Here is a 24,497-nt window from a genome sequence, read left to right as displayed (position 1 = left end):
GGCTGGGGTCGGTGGAAGCTTGGGCTTCCCCCGACCCAGCCTCGCGCCTGGGGGGGGGGAAATAATTTTTTCCCCTTTATTTCCCCCCCCAAAAAACTAGGTGCGCCTTATGGGCTGGTGCGTCCTATGGGGTGCAAAATACGGTAAATAAGAACAAAACAGCTTAGAGCTCCAACCAATTGCTCCAATGAGTTAATTAGACTCCTGTGGAGATCATGCACCAGAGCAACTCTGTCTCACACGTGCTTCCTGAAGCTGAAACTTGGCAGATGCCGTGGAGCTAACTACTAATCCAAAGACTGGGAGACCACCACCAGGAAGTGATGCTGACTGCCCATCACTGACTGGAAGAGAATCTGGGTCCTTGAGAGAGTTCTGGTATGAAATCATATCCATTCCATCAGAATCTGGGCTAGGATCAAGAAATCCACTTTTCCCAATGTCTGTATTGAGGATCACAGAATCAGAGAATCATAGAGTTGGAAGGGACTCCACGGGTCATCTAGTCCAACCCCATGAAATGCAGGAAACTCAACAAAAGCATCCATGACTGATGGCCCTCCAACCTCTGCTTAGAAACCTCCAAGGAAGGAGAGTCAATTACCTCCCAAGGGAGTCCATTCCCCTGTCAAACAGCTCGTACTGTCAGAAGGAATCTTCTTTCTTGTAACTTGAAGCCACTGGCTTGAGTCCTTCCCTCCAAAGCAGGAGAAAAGAAGCCTGTTCCCTTTCCCACGTGGCAGCCCTTGAGGTATTCGAGGATGGCTACCATATCTCCTCTCAGTCTCCTCTTTTTCAGGCTAAACATACCCAACTCCTTCAGCTGTTCCTCATCAGGCTTGGTGCAGGTGCAGAATCCCAGTTCCTTTTAGGAAGTAAGAAATGAATAAAACGCAGAGTGCCTCTGGTCTAACAAACAAACAAACAAACAAACAAACAAACAAACAAACAAACTGGTTTTATGGTTTCCATAACTAGCAAATTTTGAACCACTTTTATGACTAGCTGATGCTTATTGGGATTGCAGCAGATGTGTTCTGAGGATGTTTTGCAAACTCCTAAGTATATACACAAGAAACTGACTTCTATACCCAGTCTTCTGTCAGGATGAGGTAATTTATCCTGGGGTACCTAACATGGTACTCTGCAGGCATTGTTGGACTCCAACTCCCATCATCCCCAGCCAGCATGACCACGGGTCAGAGATGATGGGAGTTGTAGCCCAACAATGCCTGGAGGGCACCATGTTCTCTACACCTGGACCAGAGCGTTTAAGGATGCCATCTGAAATTGGGGGAGAGGGGATAAGTAAAGGAGGAAAATGCTACTGGATGTTTTATGCAGTAGAAAGATACTTTGGAAGCTCACCCTTGCTTTTCCCTAGATTGAAGCCTGCAATAAAGAAGCAGAGAAGATAGAATCGCTGATCAACTCTGACAGTCCTGCTCTAGCATCCCATGTGCCACTTTCAGCACTTATCGCGGCCCAGGCGGAAGTTTCACGCAAGATGTCTTCTTCTTGCAGCCTAGTTATGCAAGCACAGTGTACTTTCTTCTGGAGCCTTGTGCTCACTTTCACAGCCACGATATGTAACACGTAGTGGCAAGTGAGGTTTGTAATTTGATTTGCGAAAGACATTCAGAACTTAACGGTGTATTAATAATGTAACATTAATGTTTCCGAGAGGAAACTATATGACCAAAGTGATTACTCCACACAGCACCAGCAATAATGTACCATTTACCTGGGAGACCGTTCCCCCCTGCCCTGAGTTGAAGGCTCTGCCTCTAGTGTGTACATTTGTTTCTTTCGATCTTCTTGTCATTTTTGGTCAAACAGTTTTGGAGAATTTTGCAATGCTTCAAAAATCAGGAAAATGCGTTGAGTGAACATGGTAGCAAGACAAAAGAAATGACTGACTGGACAGTTAAAGTGCAAGCATACCGCTTTCAACTATATGGAGGAAAAAACATCCTCTGTCTCAAGCCTTAAGCTGCAATCCAGCACTCGAGCCAGTGCTATGCACGGTTATTTGGAAGTAAGTCACACTAAGTTGCATGGTGCTTACAATGCGGTACAAGTCAGGTTTCACATTTAGGAGCCTTGCCTTACGCTTGCATTTGTTAAAACAGGGATAGGGAACCTATGGCCCTCCAGAATTTGTCAAACTACATTTCCTGTCATCCCTGGCCATTGGCCATTGCTGGCTGGGGTTGATGGAAGTCGGTATCAACAACATGTATAAGAAGATGGTGAGCAGAACTATCACTGCAGTGGAAACAGAAGTTTTTCACTTCCTGTGACTTCCTGTTCCTTTTGAGTGGAGGAGGCCAGCGAGTGACTGGGGAGGCTCAACCTCGGGGAATGCAGCCTTCCCACACTAGCTGGCCTCCTATCTTTGGAGGGGTGGAAAACAAAACAAAATAGGTCTCATGCAGCATACAGGGCTATGCATTCCTCCCTATATCAAAAGTTGGATGAAAGTGTGCACTTTTATCTATGCAGGGGTGGCTTGGGAGCACATGTCCCTGCCAATGTTCCTCCACAGCCACATAGATAAACTACACACACAAAGCAGCATCCTAAGCTTACTTATGGGCCTGCTAGATTGGTCTCTTGCTCTGTCCAGTCTCCAGGGACAGAACACCTGTTGTGAAGGCAAAGTAACTGTTGGAAGATATTTTGATTTCCATGTAAGAGGAAATCGTTATGCAAGTCCCCCCCCCCCAACCAAAACTTTGCAATAATTTTATACAATATTTGTCTATTACTAAGAGGAGGGGTGGCTAACGACCAACCCTGGGGGGGCCCTGGGTGCAGTCCCCAAGCAAATTTATCTGTGCTCCCCAACACCCTACCAATTATGCTGGCGGCAAAAGCCAGGAAGCAGGGGGTGGGGATAATGCAGACATGGAGCTGAGGTGGGCAGAGGTTTAAACTTCCCCAACTGGCCCTGATGTGGAAGATCACCCCTCCCCAGTCAACAGATCAATAAGTTGATGAGTGAGGAGCAGGGAATAGCCCTTCCCCGTCAGCTGGTCTACACGGATCAGCCAAGGAGAAGGGAGGCTCTCTGCGCATGCATGTTTGTGTGCGCATGTGTGAGTGTAGGGTGGCCACACCCACTATTGCCATGCAGCCCCGGGTGGGTTGGCCAGAAGTGAATGTGACCCTCAAGCCAAAAAAGATTAGCAACCCCTGACTTAGAGGTATATCATTCAGAATATTTTAAAACATAAATTTCTAAGTGAAACAAATTGCTGCTACTTAACTTACCAAAAAATGAACTGAATAACTCAACTGTAAATACATTCTATATTTTATTATGAAGAATATAGCCATGAGCCTAATTCTGCAAAGAGTAGCATGTTTGTGTAAAATTCTACATGCAAAGAAGGGTTTTGCAGAGTGTCCCTCCCGCAATGTCAATCATGTTTTAAGCTAGCATCTTTCTTACATAAAAAATGTATGCAATATACAGATGCAAATGCAGTATTCTATTGACCTTTTTTTTATAGAAGCAAAGTTATGAAGAATTCAAGCTATTTATATGTCATTCTAAATATTACAGTATTTGCATACTATCTAAATTTACACTTTAGTGTGTTCATATTTTATACAAAGCATATGTTTTAATTCTTGGGGCTCAATCAGTGGGAAGATCTCCGGTAGAAGCCTATTTGAAGTAAATCTGAGCTCTTGCACAGCTCCTATTCACTTCAGGAGGACATTCCCAGGAGACCCATCTGCTGGCTTGTGCCCTGTTCTTGTGCACCTGAACTTTATCTACATGAAGTATTTTGTATCAGTATTATGATAGCCAACTTTTGAAGTGTATACAGGTTGCATCGTCTTTGCCAAATTGTTGAACTTTAAAAGGAGGAACTGAAAATTAATTTCAACGTTTCTGTGTCGTCAAATGTCGTGGCAAGTGTTTTGTATTCTTACAAAAAGGAAAAAAGTCTTTGCAATGCAATATGAAAACCTTTATTTTAATAAAAATATTTTTTATTTTCTCACGTGTCCTTTAAAAATATGGCGACTTCATAAAAGGTATAAAATGGCATACTTGAATATTGGAGCTTTCATTTCTATAAAACAATAGGCAGCTGTTGGATAACCAGCATCTTCTCTTATGCTGCTGGAGGAGACCCAAAGGGGGGAAAGGACCATCACGCATTATTCTGCATCAAAGCAACAGCACCCCAGTCCACTATGTGAGATGGGCTGTTTCACCGAATAGGGACTAGTGCTAAAGTGAGCACAGTACTAAAGGAAAAATCTATTATGCGCATTCGCCCTTAAACGGTGTGCTCTGAACTGCATTCCTACTGCTATGGGTTAGCTGGTTTCAACTTTTACATGGAAGGGGGAAACAGTATTGTAGAAAATCTGGTAAGTAAAGGAGGTGTGGAATGGCAAGGCCTCAGAAAAGAGCTACTACCTCAGACATGCAGCATAGGGAAACTTGGACCCTGTAACTTTAATACATGTGTTAAGAGAAATTTCAGCAGATGCTGTTTCTCATGCTTACATGTTGCCCCTTCAAAATCCTTTTTCTTTCCCACAAAATCCCAGTTATTAGCAGTAAAGAGCCCTCTCCTTTTCTGCATTCACTGCCCAGTGTGCAGAAAAAAATCACTTCATTCCACAGGCCAGGGTGGAACTGAAGAAAAAGCTAGAAACCTCTGTGTCAGCTGATTCCCGAGAGCTCAAACATTCTCTGAATGGATTTTAGGCGCTGTTCTGCTCTTTTAGCATCTTCCTATCCATAATACGTAGCACTTCAGCCCCCTGCCCAAATGCTGATTCTGAAATTTGGCTCAGGAGCAGCCTCGGAGCATGAGGAGCTGAAGTGAAAAGTGGGGATGTTTCCGTGTATGAGTTTAAGGGCTTAGGTTGCATGTGTAAATGTGATTTGGAATTCAGTACGTTACGAGATTTCAAGATAATTTATGAAATATTTTGACAAAATATTTAAAAACACCTGTTAGCAGTAGCTCATTTCCCCCTCCAGGACATTAAGGGATTGTGGGTTCCATTGTACGTTTTGCCCTTCTTTTAGCAGAACAATGGGTCAAAGGCAAACAAGGTTTCAAGTTTGTATAGGGTGAAACAGGGGTTGCTCTGTCGTTTGCCAAGCAATCTATGGCCCCCCTATGCTAAAGGTAAAGGTACCCCTGCCCGTACGGGCCAGTCTTGCCAGACTCTAGGGTTGTGCGCCCATCTCACTCTATAGGCCGGGGGCCAGCGCTGTCCGCAGACACTTCCAGGTCACGTGGCCAGCATGACAAAGCTGCATCTGGCAAGCCAGCGCAGCACACGGAACGCCATTTACCTTCCCGCCGGTAAGCGGTCCCTATTTATCTACTTGCACCTGGGGGTGCTTTTGAACTGCTAGGTTGGCAGGCGCTGGGACCGAGCAACGGGAGCGCACCCCGCCGCGGGGATTCGAACCGCCGACCTTTACGATCGGCAAGCCCTAGGTGCTGAGGCTTTTACCCACAGCGCCACCCGCGTCCCCCCCCCCCTATGCTAGTGGCTGCTAATACTGGTATTATTTGGTTTAGACTTTATACATTACAAGCAGCAAAGCAGATAGCAATATTAGACAATTTATTCAAGGGGTTCTTTTCTCTAACAGGCTCTTAGACTTTTCAGTATTATGATATGTGCCCAAGTCACGTTGCTTCAGATTAACCATCTTGAACATATTCTTCTAACTACTACTAGCAATACACAATGCAAATCACATAGAATACACAGAGATTATAGTATTGTATATGGTATATCCTTACATTTTCCACTTGGCTTACAGAATACAATAGTTCTAAACTCAGCATTGCTCTTGGTCTAGATTCTTCTTTGGCTCTGTAGCAAGTTCTTTGTAAAGTAAGCTTCTTCAACAATTTCCATTATCTGCTAAACTGGACAGTTTGCCAGTTTGAGGGAAAAAAATGAGTGTACTTCAATGCATATTGAAGCTACATTATCCTGCTGAAGTGCTCTCCAGAAATAGAGTGACTGAAAATTGCTTCCCAATTGTAAGCACTAAGCAAGCTCATTTTTCAGCTTTCTTGTGAATATTGTTTAGGAAGTTATTCCTCTGTTTCCTAATTGTAGGTTTATGCAAATCTGTGAAGAACCTTACAGCAGCTAGGGGAGATTGTGCTTCATTATGTCAACTAATCTCTGCTGATTGGGTGGCAGGTCCTTTGGAATAAAATTGTCATTGTCCAGTGTGGGTATTGACTTGTCTTCAAAGCTACTTTCTAAATCGCTTAGTCCTGTTTGGACAGGAGATGGACTTGTACCAGCAGTGGTGGGTGGTTCTGTCGCTTCATCGTTGCTTAACAATCCCACCGATTCATCTTCTAGAAAATCAACTTTGTTTCTGCGCATTTTGATGGGGCTTAATTTGCTTCTTTGCTCTTGTACTTCTGCATCACTTGCAATATTCGCAAATGCCTGCAGCCTCCTCTTAAGTCCAGATTCTGCTTCTCTGATGTATTGAGCAGCTATTGTTTTTTTGCAGCACCTACTTATGATGCTGTGTGAGAGATGTGGAAAAAAATTAGTCAGGGCTGGTATTACAGGTGAACATACTTCCTATCCACTGCTAAGTAATTCATTTGGGGCTAGGCTGCACTGGAATGAAAGGGATTTAACTATAAAGGGGTTTGGGGTCAAGCTGTATGATGGGGAGGGAGATTTGTGGCCTTCCAAATGTTACTGGACCACATCTCCAAACACTGACCATTCTGGCTGGGGCTACTGGGAGTCCAGTAACATCCAGTAAGACCGCAGATTTCCCACCTCTCCCGTAAGATACACTTGCCCTGCTGTGGCGAAAGCTCACCAAATGTTCATCCGCAGTTTAATGAATTACATAGAGTGTAATCATGTAAAAACAAATAGACACATCAACAGCACAGAAAGTTAAGTGCAGCATCCAAATTCCACTATTATAGCACAGCCCTTTCATGAATGAATAAGAATTCTCAATCAGCATGATATTGACATTATTCCCCCCTGAAACAGATGGGAGTCATGCCAGACACCAGCACATACATCTCTACCAAGGAAAAGGAAATTCGGGGCAGTTGATTTTCTTGATTTACTTTTTGATACCTCTGGTAACAGATCATTGGAGTAGTTCACCACCCTTGGCCATTGTAGTGAACTTGGGTCATATACGCACCATACATTTCAGGCCCATGGCTTCTCCCCCAAAGAATTCTGGAAACTGGTTTACTCCTCACAGATCTATAACTCCCAGCACCCTTATCAAACTACAGTTCCCAGGTTTCCTCAAGGGAAGCCATGTGCTTTAAATGTGACCCTGGACATCAGCTGAAAGTTCTACACAAAAGTGTCGCAAAAGCCCTATGGCTCATTTCCTTGTTACAAAGCAACACTGGGAGCTGGTGATTTGAAGGACAGAAACCAGAGTGGGGTTGCCTAACTGGAATATGGCAAACCTAGGCAAGGGTCACAGGCTGACGGGGGTGGTAATTCAAAAGAGCTGGAGGAGCTTGGAGAAGTCTGCCCCATTCCATTTTCCCAATCCTCTTTGTTTAAACAGAATAGGGCAGGGGAAGAACTAACGCCCATTATCAATGCTGCTGGCCAGTTCAAGCTTTGGCTGCTTTAAAGTTAAAATCAAAATGTTGGGAGAACTGGTAACAGATCTCTTAAGCACAGGCTGGGGGTCCCCAGACTCAGGGACCAAATGTGGCCCTCCAAGTCTCTATCTAGCCTTTGCAACTCTCCTTGGGCCACACAACCATGCTTGAGTGCTTTTGCCTGGATCAAACACATCCTTGAACTCTGGCCAGGCTTCCTGCTGGTTTTGACTGAGGGTGAGGAAGGCTGTGTGAGTATCTGCAGAAAGCAGCCTACTGTACTGTGGCAAGGCAACGTTTCCATTCGTTGGTCTGTTCCCTTTCGCCTCTGGCCCTGCCTGCTGCTGGCAGGCAACCTCCAGAAGATTGCTCAGAAGGCAATGTGGCCCCATGGCTGAAAAGGAACCCCCTTCCCCACTTCTAGCATAAGATGTCGTTTTGGCCCTCAGCAAGGATTCAAACTTGCACTTCTCATCTTCAAAGTCAATGCAGCAACTGCTCTGTGGCTTGTGCTGCAGTTTTGTACAACTTTGTGGAATGTAAGGGGATTTTAAAGGAAAAGCAGAAGTTAATTCAAATCTTTTGTAAGAAATTCTAGGCATAAAACTGCTAGCTGCCTTCATACACATGTGGAGCATCACATATATGACACCCATAGAACTTGCTATGGAAGCCATATTTTCCTCAAGTGTCCAGCAGCAACAGGCTTCAGCTCCTGCAATGCAGGGGAGCACAGGGGTTAGAGGTGATAAACAGATGTAAAGTATAAGTTCAATGTAAAAGGGTAGGGTACTTACAGCCAAATTGTCACAAGAATAAGACTGGTTCCTGCGGAAGATATTACAAAAACCATCCACATTGGTAGAATTTCTGAAAAACATGAACAAGAACAGAGATCTATTTAGCATGGCGACTATACACAAACATCACACACACAAGCCCTTGGAAAGGGCTTGCCAGCCCACCTCTGCCCCCTGCTAGTGGGCCTCAACAAGGATGCTCTTCCAACCTTCGTTCCGATCCTCAGAGCACGAGGTAGGGCGGGGAGGTAGCATCACACCCACACCCATTGTCCTCCTTTCTTCATGCCTCAGACCGCTCCTCTTTGGAATACAACAGCAGGTCCCACGGCAGCAGCATCACCCTTCCTCCTCCCTGTTGGGTTGTGCTGCTCTCTCTTACTATAGGGGACATAGGATGGCCATCAGCCTTGGCAGGGCCTTGCTGCTGTACAATTTAAGTGGATTTGTATTGCAAATTCTCTCGGCACATAACACCCCAGCTGTGAAGGCAGGCAGGAAAGTGTGTGTGGTGAGGAGCTAGAGCAGACTTCCCCAACACAGTCCCATCCAGATGTTAGGGACCACAACTCTCCATCATCGCCAGGAAGGTTCAGAGATGATGGGAGCATCTGAACAGGCTAAGCTAGAGGGAGAGTTGAGCAGGGATTCCCGTTGTTCAGTGCCGTCCAGCTAGCTATCTAGCCTGCTTTTCCCCCTGAATGGAATCTATAGTTCTTTCTTCCTCCATATGACTAGCAGAAACATCGTGAATTAGGCAGCAGGTATGGAATTCTGCAAATCTGCTTAGTGATAAACCAATACATATCCTGTAAATATGCTATAGCATGGTCAACAACCATTCTGGATGACTTAGAATTTCAAAAACAGGAAACAAAATCACACAATAAAACCACTGAGCAAGCCACATACAAGAACCTAACCCACCAATCCTCTAACCATGCTTCCCCCCCCCCCCAAAAAGAAGAGTTTTGTGCTGCCCCCTAAAAACAAGAAGACTTGGACTTTTGCTAGATATGAACATTTCCCAAAAACCAGCCAGAAGGACAGTCACTGACGCCAAGGAAGAAAGCCTGCCTTGGTGGCATCAATGATCGTGTGTTTGGCTGTTTCTGGACAGAAATCAGAAGAAGCATCCAATGAAAATCAGTGAAGCATTCTTCTAGTAACTAGATGATGCCATAATGATTATGAAGACTCCAGAACTAGCCAGTGCACACCACTTTAAATTTCAGTATGTTTGATAAACTAGCAACCTATGCCAAGAGACGTGCAGAGTCGAAGTCTGTGTGTGTAGTTCAATATGACCATTAAGACACAGAGAAATGCTTTTTGGTCAAGGTGACAACTAAAGCTAAATGAAGTCTTTGGGCAAGAAACTCTTCTTTCATTTCTGCAACGGCCAATAGGGTTGATGAACAAGCTGTTATGAAAGCCAATGGCCCCCTTTCAAAAAGTTTTCAGAAAACGTTGGGAAAGGGTAATCATACCCTAGAAGAGGAGGGCCAGCTTGTCTGTCTCAGAACTTTAGACGTCAGTAAGAAGAGCCCTGACATTAAACTTCACCTGCCAAAGCATCAAGGCAGCAAGTGATTTAGGCAGCTAAGCAAGTTCAGCAGCAGGGCTAGGAAGCAAGGGCAAGCCACTCAGCTTCTCCACTCTTAGTCCTAACAAATCCCAAGCTCCCAAGTCAACTAACGCAACAAATGGTAAAGAAAAAAGAACTGTAGATTGAAGCCAGTACTGTATGGGTGAGGGGGCTGTCCTGCGTAATGTCATCTGTACACCTATTGGTCTAACTGGGTAGAAATTGTTATTGAAATGAACTCCTGGTCCCCAAGGAATGAGTTCCCCAGGTGACTGACCTAGGGAAGCAGAGAGGCAGAGAGACTGTTGGATGAGGACTTGGGGTGTGTGGTAGCTGTGTCCCACTTCCGAGACTGCAGCTCCTCTGCTGCCATGGAGTGTGGGGGAAGGAAGGCATCACTCTGAGGAAGACAGAAAGGATTCCTTCAAAGGAACCCTTTCCTTAGAGATCAAGCAGGTAAACTCTCATGCCAAGGATACCCCTTCTGGTGGGAGGGTCCTGGTAGTGGGTGATTTGCTCATTGGATAGCTGGGTGTGTGGTGTTTATGCAGACCACAGGGTGACTTGCCTGCCCGGAAAGAGGGTTGTGGATGCTACATAACAGTTAGCCCAGTAGATAATGCTGGGGGGAGTCAGGGGTCTCTCCTGGCACCAATATGTGGGGAGAATGTAGCTGAGAGATTCTGGAGGCTGCTGGGCTTTCTCTGAAATGCTACCCGTTCCACACACTGAGTCAGCTACACAGGTATGGTTGTGCTGTTTCAATGAGTGAATGAGAGGGTGACGGCCGGAGAAGGGGGCTGGATTTGTTCGGCACTAGGGAATGTGCCTAACAAGGGACACTAGGGATGTGGGTGGCGCTGTGGGTTAAACCACAGAGCCTAGGACTTGCTGATCAGAAGGATGGCAGTTCGAATCTCCGCGACGGGGTGAGCTCCCGTCGCTGGGTCCCTGCTCCTGTCAACCTGGGAGTTCGAAAGCACGTCAAAGTGCAAGTAGATAAATAGGTACCGCTCCGGCGGGAAGGTAAACGGCATTTTTGTGCGCTGTTCTGGTTCGCCAGAAGTGGCTTAGTCATGCTGGCCACATGACCCGGAAGCTGTATGCTGGCTCCCTCGGCCAATAAAGCGAGATGAGCGCCGCAACCCCAGAGTCATCCACAACTGGACCTAATGGTCAGGGGTCCCTTTACCTTTAAATGATATTGAGCGTCAGAACAACTTAGCCACAATAAGGAAATTTTGCCCATGGTATGACCATTTCCCATCCTCCCACTTTGATTCTCTGGCACCCTATCTGTATAACCTAGCAATTCCAAAATATAGATGCATTTTTACCCTCGCAAGACTGAATGTATTGCCCCCGGCTGTACTTGAGGGACGATTCCAACAGCACTGAATCAGTGGCACATGTCCTCCTGGCTTGCATTCTTCATAAAGACCTGAGGAATGAGATTATCACCCCTCTTCTATTGTTCATTCCGGGTCGCCCAACCACTGCCACAGTGTCTTGTCTCCTGGCAGATCAAGAGGAGCAGATGACAGCAAAGGCTGCAAAGTTTTTAGCTGGGGCAATCAGAATAAGGTCCACTATTTGACTGCTGATTCAGGACCCTAAACTGTGTTTTATATAATCAACTTTTTATTCTGTTCTGTGTACATCACAATGTTCTTTTGATGCTATGGCCGATGGCTGACACAAATAAAGTTTCATTCATTCATTACATGAAAGATGTATTTCACACCTAGACAACAACTTGATTTCAACCTGGCAGAGTATACCCAGAGTATACACAGCGAAAGTGGGGAACTATAGTCAGCCAAAATCATAAAGTACTGCAGGACTGCCTTCTAGATATGGGTGTTGTATCAGCATTACAAACTGACTGAAGCAAGAACTCCTTTAGCCTCATGTGAAAACACCCCACCAGATACGGAAAACCAATGCCTGTGAAGATAAGCTACTTACTATGACAACTTCTTCCTGTCTTTGCACCCTCTCCATCACTGCTTTGTGTTTTGGGACAATTTTCACATGCTGCTTGGCCATACTTTTCATTGTAGGATCCAGCAGGACACAGAGTGCAGATGGTACCATATTCTGCACTGAATCTACCTGGCGGGCAGGTGACTATCCAAAAATAAAAGACATGGGGGCAACACACACAAAATTACTACGGCTCTCATTCACTTAAATTTATGAGAAATTATTAGCCTGCTTTTGACTTCTATTCATGGCAGGCTGAATGTCCGGCTTCGGACGTTACACTGATGTGACTAGACATGCCGCCTGGTGCTCCATGTCACAGTAATTTCAGAAATGGGTCCTTTGCATCTCCCTTTACATAGGGAAATGTACAACCTCACTGGGGAATTTAGCCACATGTACCTGCCCACAGAGACAATCCTGCAAAGAACAAGTACGCTAATACCTCTGCGAACGTCTAGTATCCATTCCAGTGAACGTCCATGGCAAACCCAGAAGTACTGGAACAGGTTACTTCTGGGTTTGCCGCTCGCACATGCGCAGAAGCACCAAATCATGCTTCGCACATGCTCAGAAGCGCAAACTGCTCTGCACACGTGCACAGACGCAGTGCTTTGCCCTGCATCCTTTTTAGCTAGTGGCCAGGGCTACGGAACGGATCCTGGTTGCAAAACAAGATACGATTGTAGGTGAGTTACATAAACAAAATCAGCACTCATTTGTTATAAGTAAGCAAAACACTGAGAGCATAGCTCCCAACTTTGCCCATGAAGCAGTTTTCCCAAAACCATGCCAGGTGTGAGGCAGGTAGAGATACGGCTGGATCAGCTCCAAGACTGAGTTCCCTACAGGAAACTTAGTCACACAGCTGATCCCTGCAGAAAGCAGCCTTGAATTCACTGCCCATCAACAGGCAGTGACGTCCAGCCTGCTTCTCAGAGGCCCTGCATGGTGCCTTGGAGTCCTGGTGGCCATTACCTGATGTCACTGTTAGGTTAGTGATTGACAGGCAGGCACTAATGTTCATTCTTTCCCCCTTATTGCAATAATGTGTTTTTGTCATAATGATCTCCATACCCCGAGAAATTTGTTTCCAATTTTAAAAATTAAAAGAAGGAAAACCGGTGAAGGAGAAAATCAGCAAGAAACTACATTTCATGAAAATTAGTCAGCAGTATTTTTTTTTATTTTAACATACAGACTCTGGAAACTCACCACAACACCCCGGGCACTCTGTGTTATTGCTGAGGGCATTTATGATCTTCCCAAATCCTGGCTTGCAGTGGTCTACTTTAACTGCATTCAGTGTACCATGAAGGTAACTTGAATAATCACTGTGAGAGGAGTTCGCGTTTTCGACTTCAAAGAACTCACTAATCTTGGTATAGGCCTAGGAGTGTGACAGTTAACAAGAGCTGCACATTAACAGAGACCAAACTGTGACCTAGCTAGATTCACGGTGGGCTGTGGATAAAACACAACACAAGCCAGAAGTGCCATCTTGTGCCCAAGACATCCGTGCGCCATGCGCGTGATGGCACATTGTCAGACAGAGTGCGTGTAAGCCTGTCCTGCCCTCCATTCCACCCTCTTCCGGGTCCAAAAGGACCTGCACATCGGCAGTCATGCATCAACTGGATGTGTGCAAAATGGTTGCCACCTGTACTGCCAGCCTATGACCAACAGATGAAAGACCCACAATAACACAATTCATTTACACCTCACAAAACGTGAGTTCTTTACATGGTTTGGTGTTAGCACTGGAGAACTTTTGTGACTTTAACAGCTATGTGGCAGGCAGATATTAAACAGTATGGAATGACAGTTATGGGGAAATCTTCACCTGTTAATATTCTGTCTGTTGGACATCTTATTATTTGTATGTGACCCCTGATTTATTTTTGTAAGCTCCACCACCACCTGCAAAAGAGGGTGCAAGTTTGCATGTGAGATAATATTACACAAATATTATGCAAATTTGTGCCTTCTTTGGCGACTGCAGCAGAGCTCAATCTACATACAGTATACCAGGTCCCCAAAATATTGTTGGCACCCCTGATTTTGCACACTTATAAGTTATTATTTTTGCCATAAGTTCTGCAAAATATCATGGCCATTATTGCACTGTGAACCTTTGGTATAATTTTACTTCACCTCCTTCATGTTGCTGGTGGAATTTCCACATTGAGAACTTCTACAGAGGTCTGCTGTGGTCAGTGCTAAAGGAAAAACTGCAAATTAAGAGAAAGTAAGCAGCAATTTTTCTACTTTAATAAAACTTTTGTGTGATACAAGTGTTCTTCCAATAGTATCCCCATATGATAAAACCCATGTCTAACAAGACGGTGACTTCACCACATGTAAGAATCTGTCTGCAATGCCAATATTTTATATAGCAGCAACCTTCTTGCACGCTAAAATTTTAAAACTATCATCGCATAATATGACCCCAGTGCTTTAGGTTCATTGTACAGTGGTACCTCAGGTTACATATGCTTCAGGTTACAGACTCTGCTAACCCAGAAATAGTGCTTCAGGTTAAGAACTTTGCTTCATGATGAGAACAGAAATTGTGCACCGGCAGTGCGGCGGCAGCAGGAGGCCCCATTAGCTAAAGTGGTGCTTCAGGTTAAGAACAGTTTCAGGTTAAGAACAGACCTCCGGAACGAATCAAGTACTTAACCCGAGGTATCACTGTATATAGATCTAGTATATATCTATTCCAAAATTTTACAACTCATCTTATACCACTTTATCTCAGGGCAGGATACGTAACTCATTTAAAACAATACATGGCATAACATAATGCTCCTTAAACAATAAACAACCAGCAGCAATCTTAAAACAACAAGCAAATCACAGCCCTGTATCAGACTGTATTCCCTCACACAAACCTGCTTGGATTTTGAGGTCTCTGAGGGAAGGCCCATCTCTCGGTCCCACCACCCTCACAGACACACTTGGTGGGGACGCAGGACAGGGCCTTCTTGGTGGTGGTTGCTCCAGACAACTCTGAAACTCCCTCCCTAGAGAAGCTAGACTGGCTCCCTCCTTGTTGCTATTCCAATGGGCTTTTGGGAGGTGACTGCTTTTAACTAAAGGACTATGCCGTGTTGCTTTTAAAGTAATGATTTGTGTGGTTTTAATAGATTTTAATGTGTTATATATATTCTAAGGGACGCAGGTGGCGCTGTGGGTAAAAGCCTCAGCGCCTAGGGCCTGCCGATCGAAAGGTCGGCGGTTCGAATCCCCGCGGCGGGGTGCGCTCCCGCTGCTCGGTCCCAGCGCCTGCCAACCTAGCAGTTCGAAAGCACCCCCGGGTGCAAGTAGATAAATAGGGACCGCTTACTAGCGGGAAGGTAAACGGCGTCTCCGTGTGCTGCGCTGGCTCGCCAGAGCAGCGATGTCACGCTGGCCACGTGACCCGGAAGTGTCTCCGGACAGCGCTGGCCCCCGGCCTCTTGAGTGAGATGGGCGCACAACCCCAGAGTCTGGCAAGACTGGCCCGTACAGGCAGGGGGTACCTTTACCTGTTACCTATATATTCTAAATTTTTAATTGTTTTTAATGACACCCCACCCCCGTTTTAGCTGTTCTTATATTTATCTGTAAGCTGCCCTGTGTCCTTATCAGGGAAAGTGGAGCAGTGTATACTTTCATTTATATCCCACCTTCCTCCAAGGAGCTCAAAGTGGTGCCTGATGTTCTCCTCATCCCCATTTTATCCTCACAGCAAACCTGGTTAGGTAGGTTAGGCTGAGAGACCATGGCCCAAGGTCACCCATGTGATTTTTGAACCCCACCAAAGTCCTAGTCCAACACTCTAACCACAACACCATTTATAGAAGAAGAAGGAGAAGGAGAAGGAGAAGGAGAAGGAGAAGGAGGAGGAGGAGGAGGAGAAGGAGAAGGAGAAGGAGAAGGAGAAGGAGAAGGAGAAGGAGAAGGAGAAGGAGAAGGAGAAGGAGAAGGAGGAGGAGAAGGAGGAGGAGGAGGAGGAGGAGGAGGAGGAGGAGGAGAAGGAGAAGGAGAAGGAGAAGGAGAAGGAGAAGGAGAAGGAGAAGGAGAAGGAGAAGGTGGCAGCTGGGCTCCCAAATGGATGACCTCCTGGTGCCCAAACCAATTGGGTTGGTGGCCAGCTGTCTCACAAAGGGAGAATGTGCCATAGCTGGCCTGAATTGTCACATAATGTATGGCTCTTAGGGCTTTCCTTTTATTCTATTTCTATTATTTCTGTTTCTATTATCATAATACTGCATTTCATCTGAGGATAGCAGGGTGGTTTACCATATAAAAACACAAAAATACTTATCATAGTAACAAGCAAAAACAAGACCTCCACCCCAGTTTAAAAGGTCATATATTGTTTAATCAGCCAAAGGCCTGTGAGAAGAGGAATATTTTCACCTGGCGCCTAAAGACACTGTTTGTAATGGTGGCGCCAAGCGAGCCTCCCTGGGGAGAGCATTCCACGTGTGGGGAGCCACCACAGAAAAGGCCCGTTCTCATGTTGCCACCCTCCAGGCCTCTTGCCTACGGTATTTTCTTGCACACAATGGTCAAAAATAAAATAATGCAGAAGTAGTAAGATTTCACCTTACCTACAAACTGAAAGGTAAGCTTGTGTGTTATCTTCTCCAGTGTGTCTGTAGAAGCATGACACTGTGTACTCCACTGCTTGATCTCACACCCCAGGTTGTAGACTAAGCTCTCCAATTTCTTTAAGAAATGCTTTTCAAATGAAGCAACCGCATTGGTTTCACAGGTTTGAACTGTGAATTCAGATGACAGGCGGAGACTCTTCTCTGGCATATGATACACTAAGAAAAGGAAAATATTCTCGCTTAACATGGTACAGGAATTACCCAACACCAGGACTAATGCATTCCTAAGCATAATATTTTATTTGTTTCTTTTTAGACATACCTACACCCTGCCCTTACCAAATGGACACAAAATATTGCAATGCACATAAAAATAATAAAATAAAACCAAAAACTAAGCAAAATGGAAACAATAGCACTGAACTGCAATAGGGGAGAGAAGCCAAAGATATAAAGAGGTTGTGTCCTGAACAATCATTGTGAAGTATATTATGACTCTGCAAGACGAAGCCCAGACATTGTTGTATATGTTACCTGTGTCTAGTTTCTGACAATTTGGTTGCAATAGTTATTTTCTGGGATATTAATGACCCTCATGACCTAATGCCTATGGACATATTTCCCCCCCTATAATGGCATGAAAAAGAGCCCTGTGCTCCTACCTCCATTCAGATCCAGTCCTAGAGACCTCTGTCCAACCCAAAATGAACATTGGTTCCTTTCTACAAACTTTGCCTAAAATTGCCATTGACTGCATGGGCTCCATTTCAATCATTAATGCATTCCTGGTTGGAGCATTTATAGGTATAAGAAGCAAGTCATCTTCTGCCAATTGAAGACGCTTCATGCATCTGACAAAGTGTGACCTCAAGTCCACACAAACTGTAGCCATAAAACACAGCCATTAGTCCTTATGGTGCCACAAGGTTCTCTTGTTCTTGTTGCCCCAGTCAGAAACATTGTGTTTATAGTGTAAGTTCAGTTTCTTCCATAGATTCAGATTATCTTATGCCTTTCCATTGCTTTAGAGGCACAATTATGCAACGACTGTCATGTATTCTACTCATATTGATCCAGCGCAGAACTCCAATGCATAGTTGGCAGAGCAAAAACTCAAACACGTTGCAGGATTCCCCCAAAAAATAAGACCAGCAGAGCTTTACTGCTTTACTGCTACTGAAGGCAAGTGAGAATAATGGTCACAAATCCAAAAGACTCAGGATTGGCACTGTCCATAAGAAATCCAGCTGCAGAAGACTCAACTTAAACTTACAATGACTTATAATAAGACTAAATCTTAACACTAAGCATACTATGTACAGAAGACCACACGAGAAGGAAAAGAGACAGAGAGAGTGAAATCCAGGCTCCTTCTGGCCTCACTCTTATAGTCAGCATGACCTCGGCAGAAGAGGCTATCATGTGGCTGAATGTTCCTTTTTACTGTTTCATTCCTTGCTTGTTTCTAATTGTTTCCAAATGTATTTTTGTGTTGCATTGTCTATTTATTAAAATATCTTTCAGATGTCCTTCATCCTTACAAATATCCTTGTTGTTGTAAGGGTGGAAGTGGGTAATCTCCATTCGCTGAAAAGAATGAACAGTGAATGGACAAGCCAATATTCCTTACGCACTTGGTGGTGCAGCCACCGCATAAAGATAGCATCTGTATGCAGTATAGTACTAAAGAGAAGAGGCACATGTCCTCCAGGTGTCTAAACAAGAAACGCTGGTTCTGAAGATAGCAGAAGATACCAACAGCTGAAAATGTGCTAGGGAGAGGTGTGTGTGCATGCAGCCAAAATGCCCTTAAAACTTCCCCCATCCCCATTCTGTTTACCATCCGTCCTCAAGGCTCTGCCCCTACTGAGAATGCACCATAGTTCTTTGCAGCGCTTAGACTTTGCATAAACGAAGGCAGATGGGCGGCATACAAATAATACAATTATTTTAATTTTTAAAATATATTTCTTGGTCTTTATAGGGGAAAGTTCTGATGTTAGAAACATCTCTTGATATTATTGTAAGTGAAGACACGTAATAATCTTGCTGGTATGACCTAAATGAATGAATAACATAGCCAGAGATCTGTGAAAGCCTTGTGGCTTGCTGCTCTCCTTTCAGCACAGGTATTCCAGCCATGGCTATTATTCCACCAGGTTTCAGTCACTTCTAGAAAACTGAGGACAGGGACCGCCCCCCCCCCCCTGTTGTGCACCAATGATTCTAGCTCCTCCCAAGTTTATTAGTCAAATTTAATTTGCTGAAATTACACACAGCTGCAGAGTAGCTGAATGCTAAGGCTGTTGTGCTTTTCAGAACAGTTAGTATATTAAATAATTCTTCTCCCTCTACTCAGTTTTAATTTAGAACTTCTGTTCTACTCTTAGGAAATGCCACCTCATAAAGGCAGCCTCTGCTATAGCATACCTGATGAGTGACTGGTCACCTGCAGCTTACAAACCTCTAACAAAGAAAAGTCCTTTACTTTTCAAGGAAGTCGGCTTGGCCACTGAACAGCCACAAATCCTGGGGCTTTAGGGTGAAGGATGGGTTATAAATTAAATTATTTCTAATAACAACAAGAAGAATTTGCCCATCTCCTGTTCCCAATATGTCACTAGTTCTCAGTTATTTCTAAAACTGTATGTAGACAGAGGCTCCGAGATGGAGCTCATCTGCCCTTGGAGATGTATCTTGTTTTCTGAGCAAGGCAGTGCAAATGTACTCATTTGCAATTGTTTTGGTATGTGGTTTTGCACCATCATTGCACTCAGCTAATAAGACACAATGCAGCCACAGAGTAAGACCATGCATTTCCACCAGGTGGCACCCTAGCTTAATTTTATTGTCTTCTTCATTGTTTGCCCACCCCTTACCCTGCCCCGGGTACCTGAATTGCATGCGCTTACTCTGAAGAAACTTCCAGAATGCCTGGGCAGAATATTTCCTGACTATTTCTCAAGCTGATGGTGCCAGCTGACACTTAACCAAGAAAGTAGTAAGGCCCAATACATTTTTGTGGTTTTCAAGGTACTATTTTCAAATCACTCTTTTCAAATAGTTTTTAAGGGTTCTAGATTTCCATGCTTTCCTGAGTATTTTACAAATTAATACCATGGATGCAAAACAACAAAATTAAAATTACTAAAACCTTACTTACCATAAACCATGAAATGGATTTCAGTGGTCATTTGTTCAGCTTTGTATATATAATTCACTTTGCAAGTGTAACCTCCAGAGTCACTGCCTTTAATATTATAAATCTGCAAGCTACCATCATCCGTTAAAAGAAACCTCTGTGATTCTGCAAATAACAACATATCACCCAAAATATCAGCAATGGGATGCTCAATGCCAGTGTCAATTAACTTATCATAAATCATAACGATGGACTTCCGTCAAGGCAAGATAGCGGGCGCCACGGCTGCGTGGAGCTTTTGAGGACTGCCAGCACCAACTGTGCTGCCTGGCTGGTCCCTGAGCCACCAAAACCGCCATGACGGGGGGTGATCCAGGGGGCACTTGGCGCAACAGCCAGGGAAGCCGCTCAGAGCCCCCAGCCCCCCTAAGCGGGAGCAGCTGACCAATGGAGCTCCATGGCCTGAAAGCCTCCAGAGCCAGGCAGAAACCAAAACAAAGAGCAAAAGGAGACCCCGCCCCGGGGGCAGAGGAAGGAGTGTGTCGTGGGGGTGGGCCACCCTAGGTGTCCCCTCTGAGGAGGGTGACAAAATGCTGGGCGGCACTCACTGTGGGGCTTGCAGCACACCTGAGCCACGTGTCTCTCCTGGGAGTGACATGGCGGTTTGGGCACCCACAGGTTCCGTGCTGCCCCAAATGGTCCGCCCGCTGCCTCCCCCCCCCCAGCTGTAGGGTGGCTGAGCAGGGGGAGGCAAGCAGACTCCTTGGAGGCCCCGCGGAGCATCCTGCCCCAGCTCGCCCCGCCATGAGGGCGGCTGGCCCTGTCCCTAGGCGCAGGGCACGCGCACCACCCCAGGTGCCCAATCGGCTTGCTCTGCCGCTCCCCCCCCCCCCCCCGATGAGCAGCAGCTAAGTGGACATGTAACTCAACAACTATCTTTCTTTAGAATGTAGGCAGCCATCCTATAAACAATCCCATAAACACATACAAATCCTATTAAAACCAGCTAAGGCAGCCACGTCCAGGGACACGGGTGGCACTGTGGGTAAAAGCCTCAGCGCCTAGGGCTTGCCGATCGAAAGGTTGGCGGTTCGAATCCCCGTGGCGGGGTGCGCTCCCGTTGTTCAGTCCCAGCGCCTGCCAACCTAGCAGTTCGAAAGCACTCCCGAGTGCAAGTAGATAAATAGGGACCGCTTACTAGCGGGAAGGTAAACGGCGTTTCCGTGTGCAGCTCTGGCTCGCCAGAGCAGCGATGTCACGCTGGCCACGTGACCCGGCAGTGTCTCCGGACAGCGCTGGCCCCCGGCCTCTTGAGTGAGATGGGCGCACAACCCCAGAGTCTGGCAAGACTGGCTCGTATGGGCAGGGGTACCTTTACCTTTTAAGGCAGCCACGTTCTACCCACCTATCTGGGGACAAGTCACATGACAAACACCCTCTCTTATATGGCCAGGCCATATAAAAATAAATGCAAGCTTCTTCCTGCTACTCACTCTCACCATGGATGTTTTGCTCTCGGAAGAGACAAAAGATAAAGAATGGACAAAGCCACAACTGCATTTCTTGGCGGAACTGATTAGGGCCTCCAGAACTCTATCCTAAAGTGGTGTTTCTGGAAGGACTCCTGAATATTAACCGGGGACGGGCAGGGCCATGAGGCAAACTGAGGCAGATGCCAGAGGTGGCGTAATCCATGGGGGGGGGGGCCTCCGCGGGCGCACCCTCTGCTGCCAGAGAAGTGAGGAGAAGCCATGCAACACCGCCTAATGAGGCTACGGTGGGAATTGCAAGGGGCGGCAGGTGCACAGGGTGGCACTCTCCTCTTTCGCCTCAGGTGGCAAAATAGGACGGGCCGCCCCAAGATGGGATGGAAGGGCAAAGGGTGCCAAAGCCCTGCCTATGCTTTCTCTTTGAAGGAAGGAATTGCATGAGGGGAGACCCCTCAAGGAACAGGCAGTGTTTCCTCAGGGAAGTGCTCTTAGGACTGTCTGTGCTAAACAGAGCAGCAGAGAAACACATATATCAGAGTTAAATATATATTTTAAAAAATATGCAGCATAACCCTAAGCACGTTTACTCAGAAATGAGCCTCAGAATTGAAGTGGGCTTACTCTTTAGAAACTGTGCTAAGGACTGTAGTCTTAACTTACGTACAATTAAATTATACTGTAGTTACCTCTAGTAATTTGTCCTCGGGGACCAGACCATACGTATTTGGGATCCATGATTCCCTCAATTAACAGCTTTTCAGTCAAACAATTTAGAATTAAACTGTTTGAATAAATAAGAATGTACGCTGGAACTGAAGTAGGGGAAAAAATCGAGTTAGAATGAGATATAGTAATACATAAAACTTAATATTAAAAATACATTGCATTCCACACAGCCTTGATGTGTAATACCTACTTAGCCTACTGCAATAAAAGTGCTTGACTCTTCCCTAAGAAGTCAATGAGAACACTGAATTTAGAAATAGTGAATGACTGGTGAACGGACACATTACATGTTACATGCAAATATATGTATGGCAGCATTCACTTGGGAGAGGGCAGCTGTAAACAGAGAAACAGGAGTAGAGGCACAACATTTTCCTTATCTTCCATTTTGCAGCAGTGGACGCCCTCCACCAGTTTTTCTGCCCCAAAATTTACAGGCCAGAGTGTGAAGCCCAACTGAGGAAAATATGCTCAGAATGGGAAAGATGTGGAGCAAGAAACACATCTTTTGTGTTTGTTTGTTTGTTTGTTTGTTTGTTTGGTTGGTTGGTTGGTTTTGTACTTGATTAATTTTATTGATTCAACCCTTGCAACACCAAACATGAACTTCATGGCCCACATGGAAAGTTTTTTGAAGTTTTATGCATGTAACAAGAAAACAATTATCCTTGCAAATAACAGCTAATCAATTTGCAAGAGATTAAGCAGAACATGTATGTCAAGCTAGTTTACAAAGGTCACAGAAAAAGAAATTGAGGACTTCTCCTGACTACTTGGGATACGCTGACACCAAACCCTACATACATTAAGCAAAATGAAAGAAACTGAGTTGGGAAAGCGTTAAGCCCCCCCCCCCGCCCCCCCCCCACTTCTGCAATCTCAAATCACCCCCTCCTGAATCATTTTCTAGGTTCTAAAAGGTCTGGTTTGCCACTTTTTTGCATCAATACAGTATGTATGGTCTTTTTGCTGACCTTCTCAAATTGTAGCCCTCAAGCCTTTTACAAATAGGCTTTTTAAACTGTCGTGTTAAAACCACAACAATCATATGATGTGACAACAACTGGGCCTGCAGTTTGAAAACCACTAAGAAAAGTCACAATTAGCATGGATACATCAGAGCCATCTAGATGACCTGCTTATTCAGCATTCACTCTGCCTTGTCCAGTCTTTACTAAGCATTTGTTCCTATTTATTGGGTAGAACAAGCATTGGTCTTGCATTCATCCTGATTTGTCTGTGAGATGTTCACACGTCTTCCTGTTAATCCCTCACCTTCCAATGCATTTTCCCCATCTCTTGCCAGATTGCAAACAGCCCATTTTTTAAGAAGTGGATTTATTGTGCAGGTGAAACAGAGGGATTTAATGCACTTTTAACTGTGCAAAGTTCTACTATGTCACTGAATTCTTCCTGCAAAATACTGGCAGTGCAGTCCTACACAGAAAATTAAGTGCAGTCATTTCAGTTACCTCAGATCCTGATGTGCTTATTGTTAGACTGCAGGTGATTTATTAACAATAATTGTAAACCACTTAACATCCAAAAATCTAGAAGTAGCGCATAAGAAAATAAAAGGCAGTGCAATGCCAAAAACCAAAATAAAAACATTGTAAGATGCAGTTCAAACTTAACAATGACCTATAAGATATAATCAAATGATCAAGCAGAACAAAGAACTTTACTAAAACAAGCTTTGGCATCCAACTCCAAACTCTCTATCTCCTTCCTGCTCTATCTGTTTGTACTGAGTCACTTCCTGGTAACTGCGCCACTAAGTTTCACTCCCTGACTGCTGTCCTAATCCTTTTACTTGGTTCCACATACACTGATACAAACAGCTACTCTAGAACACCCCAAAAGTTCCTAACTTGGGGTTTTAAAACAGTGATCTTTACAGTTGCAGCTCTTGAGTTGGAAGTAACTAGAGACATGCAATAGAACAAAATTTCAGTAGGCTCAAAGTGCTTAATCCACTGTCTGAAATCAACAGGTGTAAGCAGCGATTTCAGTTACCAGTTCTTTCTTCTGCTCCAGTTATCTGGTTATCCGAAGCTGGAAGGTCTTCTGGGACAAATGAAGAGTTATCATACTCAGTCTCTGACTCTGCTGGTGTATCTCTGGTTTCCCTCTTCAAGTGTATCGTCCTTTTTCTTAACAGACACATTTTATTCACAAAACATGGATTTCCAGCTAGAGCAACATCGACAAAAAAAAAGAAAGAAAAAAAGGTTGAAAAACTAAAAAGCCCATCAAAACAAAACCTGGAGAATATTCAACAATTTATATTAAATTAATTAGTGATTTGCATCTATTTAATTTGATGCTTATCTGGCTACATGGAGTTTTGCAAGTGTGCAGTTTGCAACAACTATAAATGCCTATTTCCCAATGGACCAGCATAACACCATTGCCATTCATTTTAAGGCTGCTGAATCACTTTTGCTCCCCAGCCAAGCTCTTCCTGGTTTAATTCAGTTTTCACAATCCTTCCTGCACCAACCATAAGCATGGTTCACCAGTACGGTATTTGGAT

The 24,497-nt window shown here is 44.8% G+C and overlaps 2 protein-coding genes across 5 annotated transcripts in view; one reads left to right on the top strand and one right to left on the bottom strand.

Annotated features, from left to right (window-relative positions):
• RECK (reversion inducing cysteine rich protein with kazal motifs) overlaps positions 1–4,016 on the top strand; it is a 45,221-nt gene extending 41,205 nt beyond the window's left edge. For all 3 annotated transcript variants that reach the window (XM_077917637.1, XM_077917638.1, XM_077917639.1), the window contains one exon: positions 1,385–4,016. In XM_077917637.1, coding sequence (XP_077773763.1) covers positions 1,385–1,600 — 216 coding nt within the window. In that variant the 3' untranslated portion in view covers positions 1,601–4,016. The remainder of the gene's footprint in view (positions 1–1,384) is intronic.
• The window catches only part of LOC114581908 (zona pellucida-binding protein 2-like), a 23,588-nt gene continuing 3,062 nt past the window's right edge, over positions 3,972–24,497 (bottom strand). For both annotated transcript variants that reach the window (XM_077917641.1, XM_077917640.1), the window contains exons 2-10: positions 23,978–24,154; positions 21,922–22,047; positions 19,767–19,910; positions 16,601–16,819; positions 14,154–14,230; positions 13,215–13,389; positions 11,982–12,143; positions 8,423–8,495; positions 3,972–6,550 (exon numbers count right to left, since the gene is read on the bottom strand). In XM_077917641.1, coding sequence (XP_077773767.1) covers positions 6,157–6,550; positions 8,423–8,495; positions 11,982–12,143; positions 13,215–13,389; positions 14,154–14,230; positions 16,601–16,819; positions 19,767–19,910; positions 21,922–22,047; positions 23,978–24,154 — 1,547 coding nt within the window. In that variant the 3' untranslated portion in view covers positions 3,972–6,156. The remainder of the gene's footprint in view (positions 6,551–8,422; positions 8,496–11,981; positions 12,144–13,214; positions 13,390–14,153; positions 14,231–16,600; positions 16,820–19,766; positions 19,911–21,921; positions 22,048–23,977; positions 24,155–24,497) is intronic.

This window comes from Podarcis muralis, chromosome 13 (genome assembly GCF_964188315.1).
Source record: "Podarcis muralis chromosome 13, rPodMur119.hap1.1, whole genome shotgun sequence".
NCBI lineage: Eukaryota > Metazoa > Chordata > Lepidosauria > Squamata > Lacertidae > Podarcis > Podarcis muralis.
The sequence above is the reverse complement of the archived record's forward strand: the minus strand, read 5'-3'. Positions and strand labels throughout refer to the sequence as shown.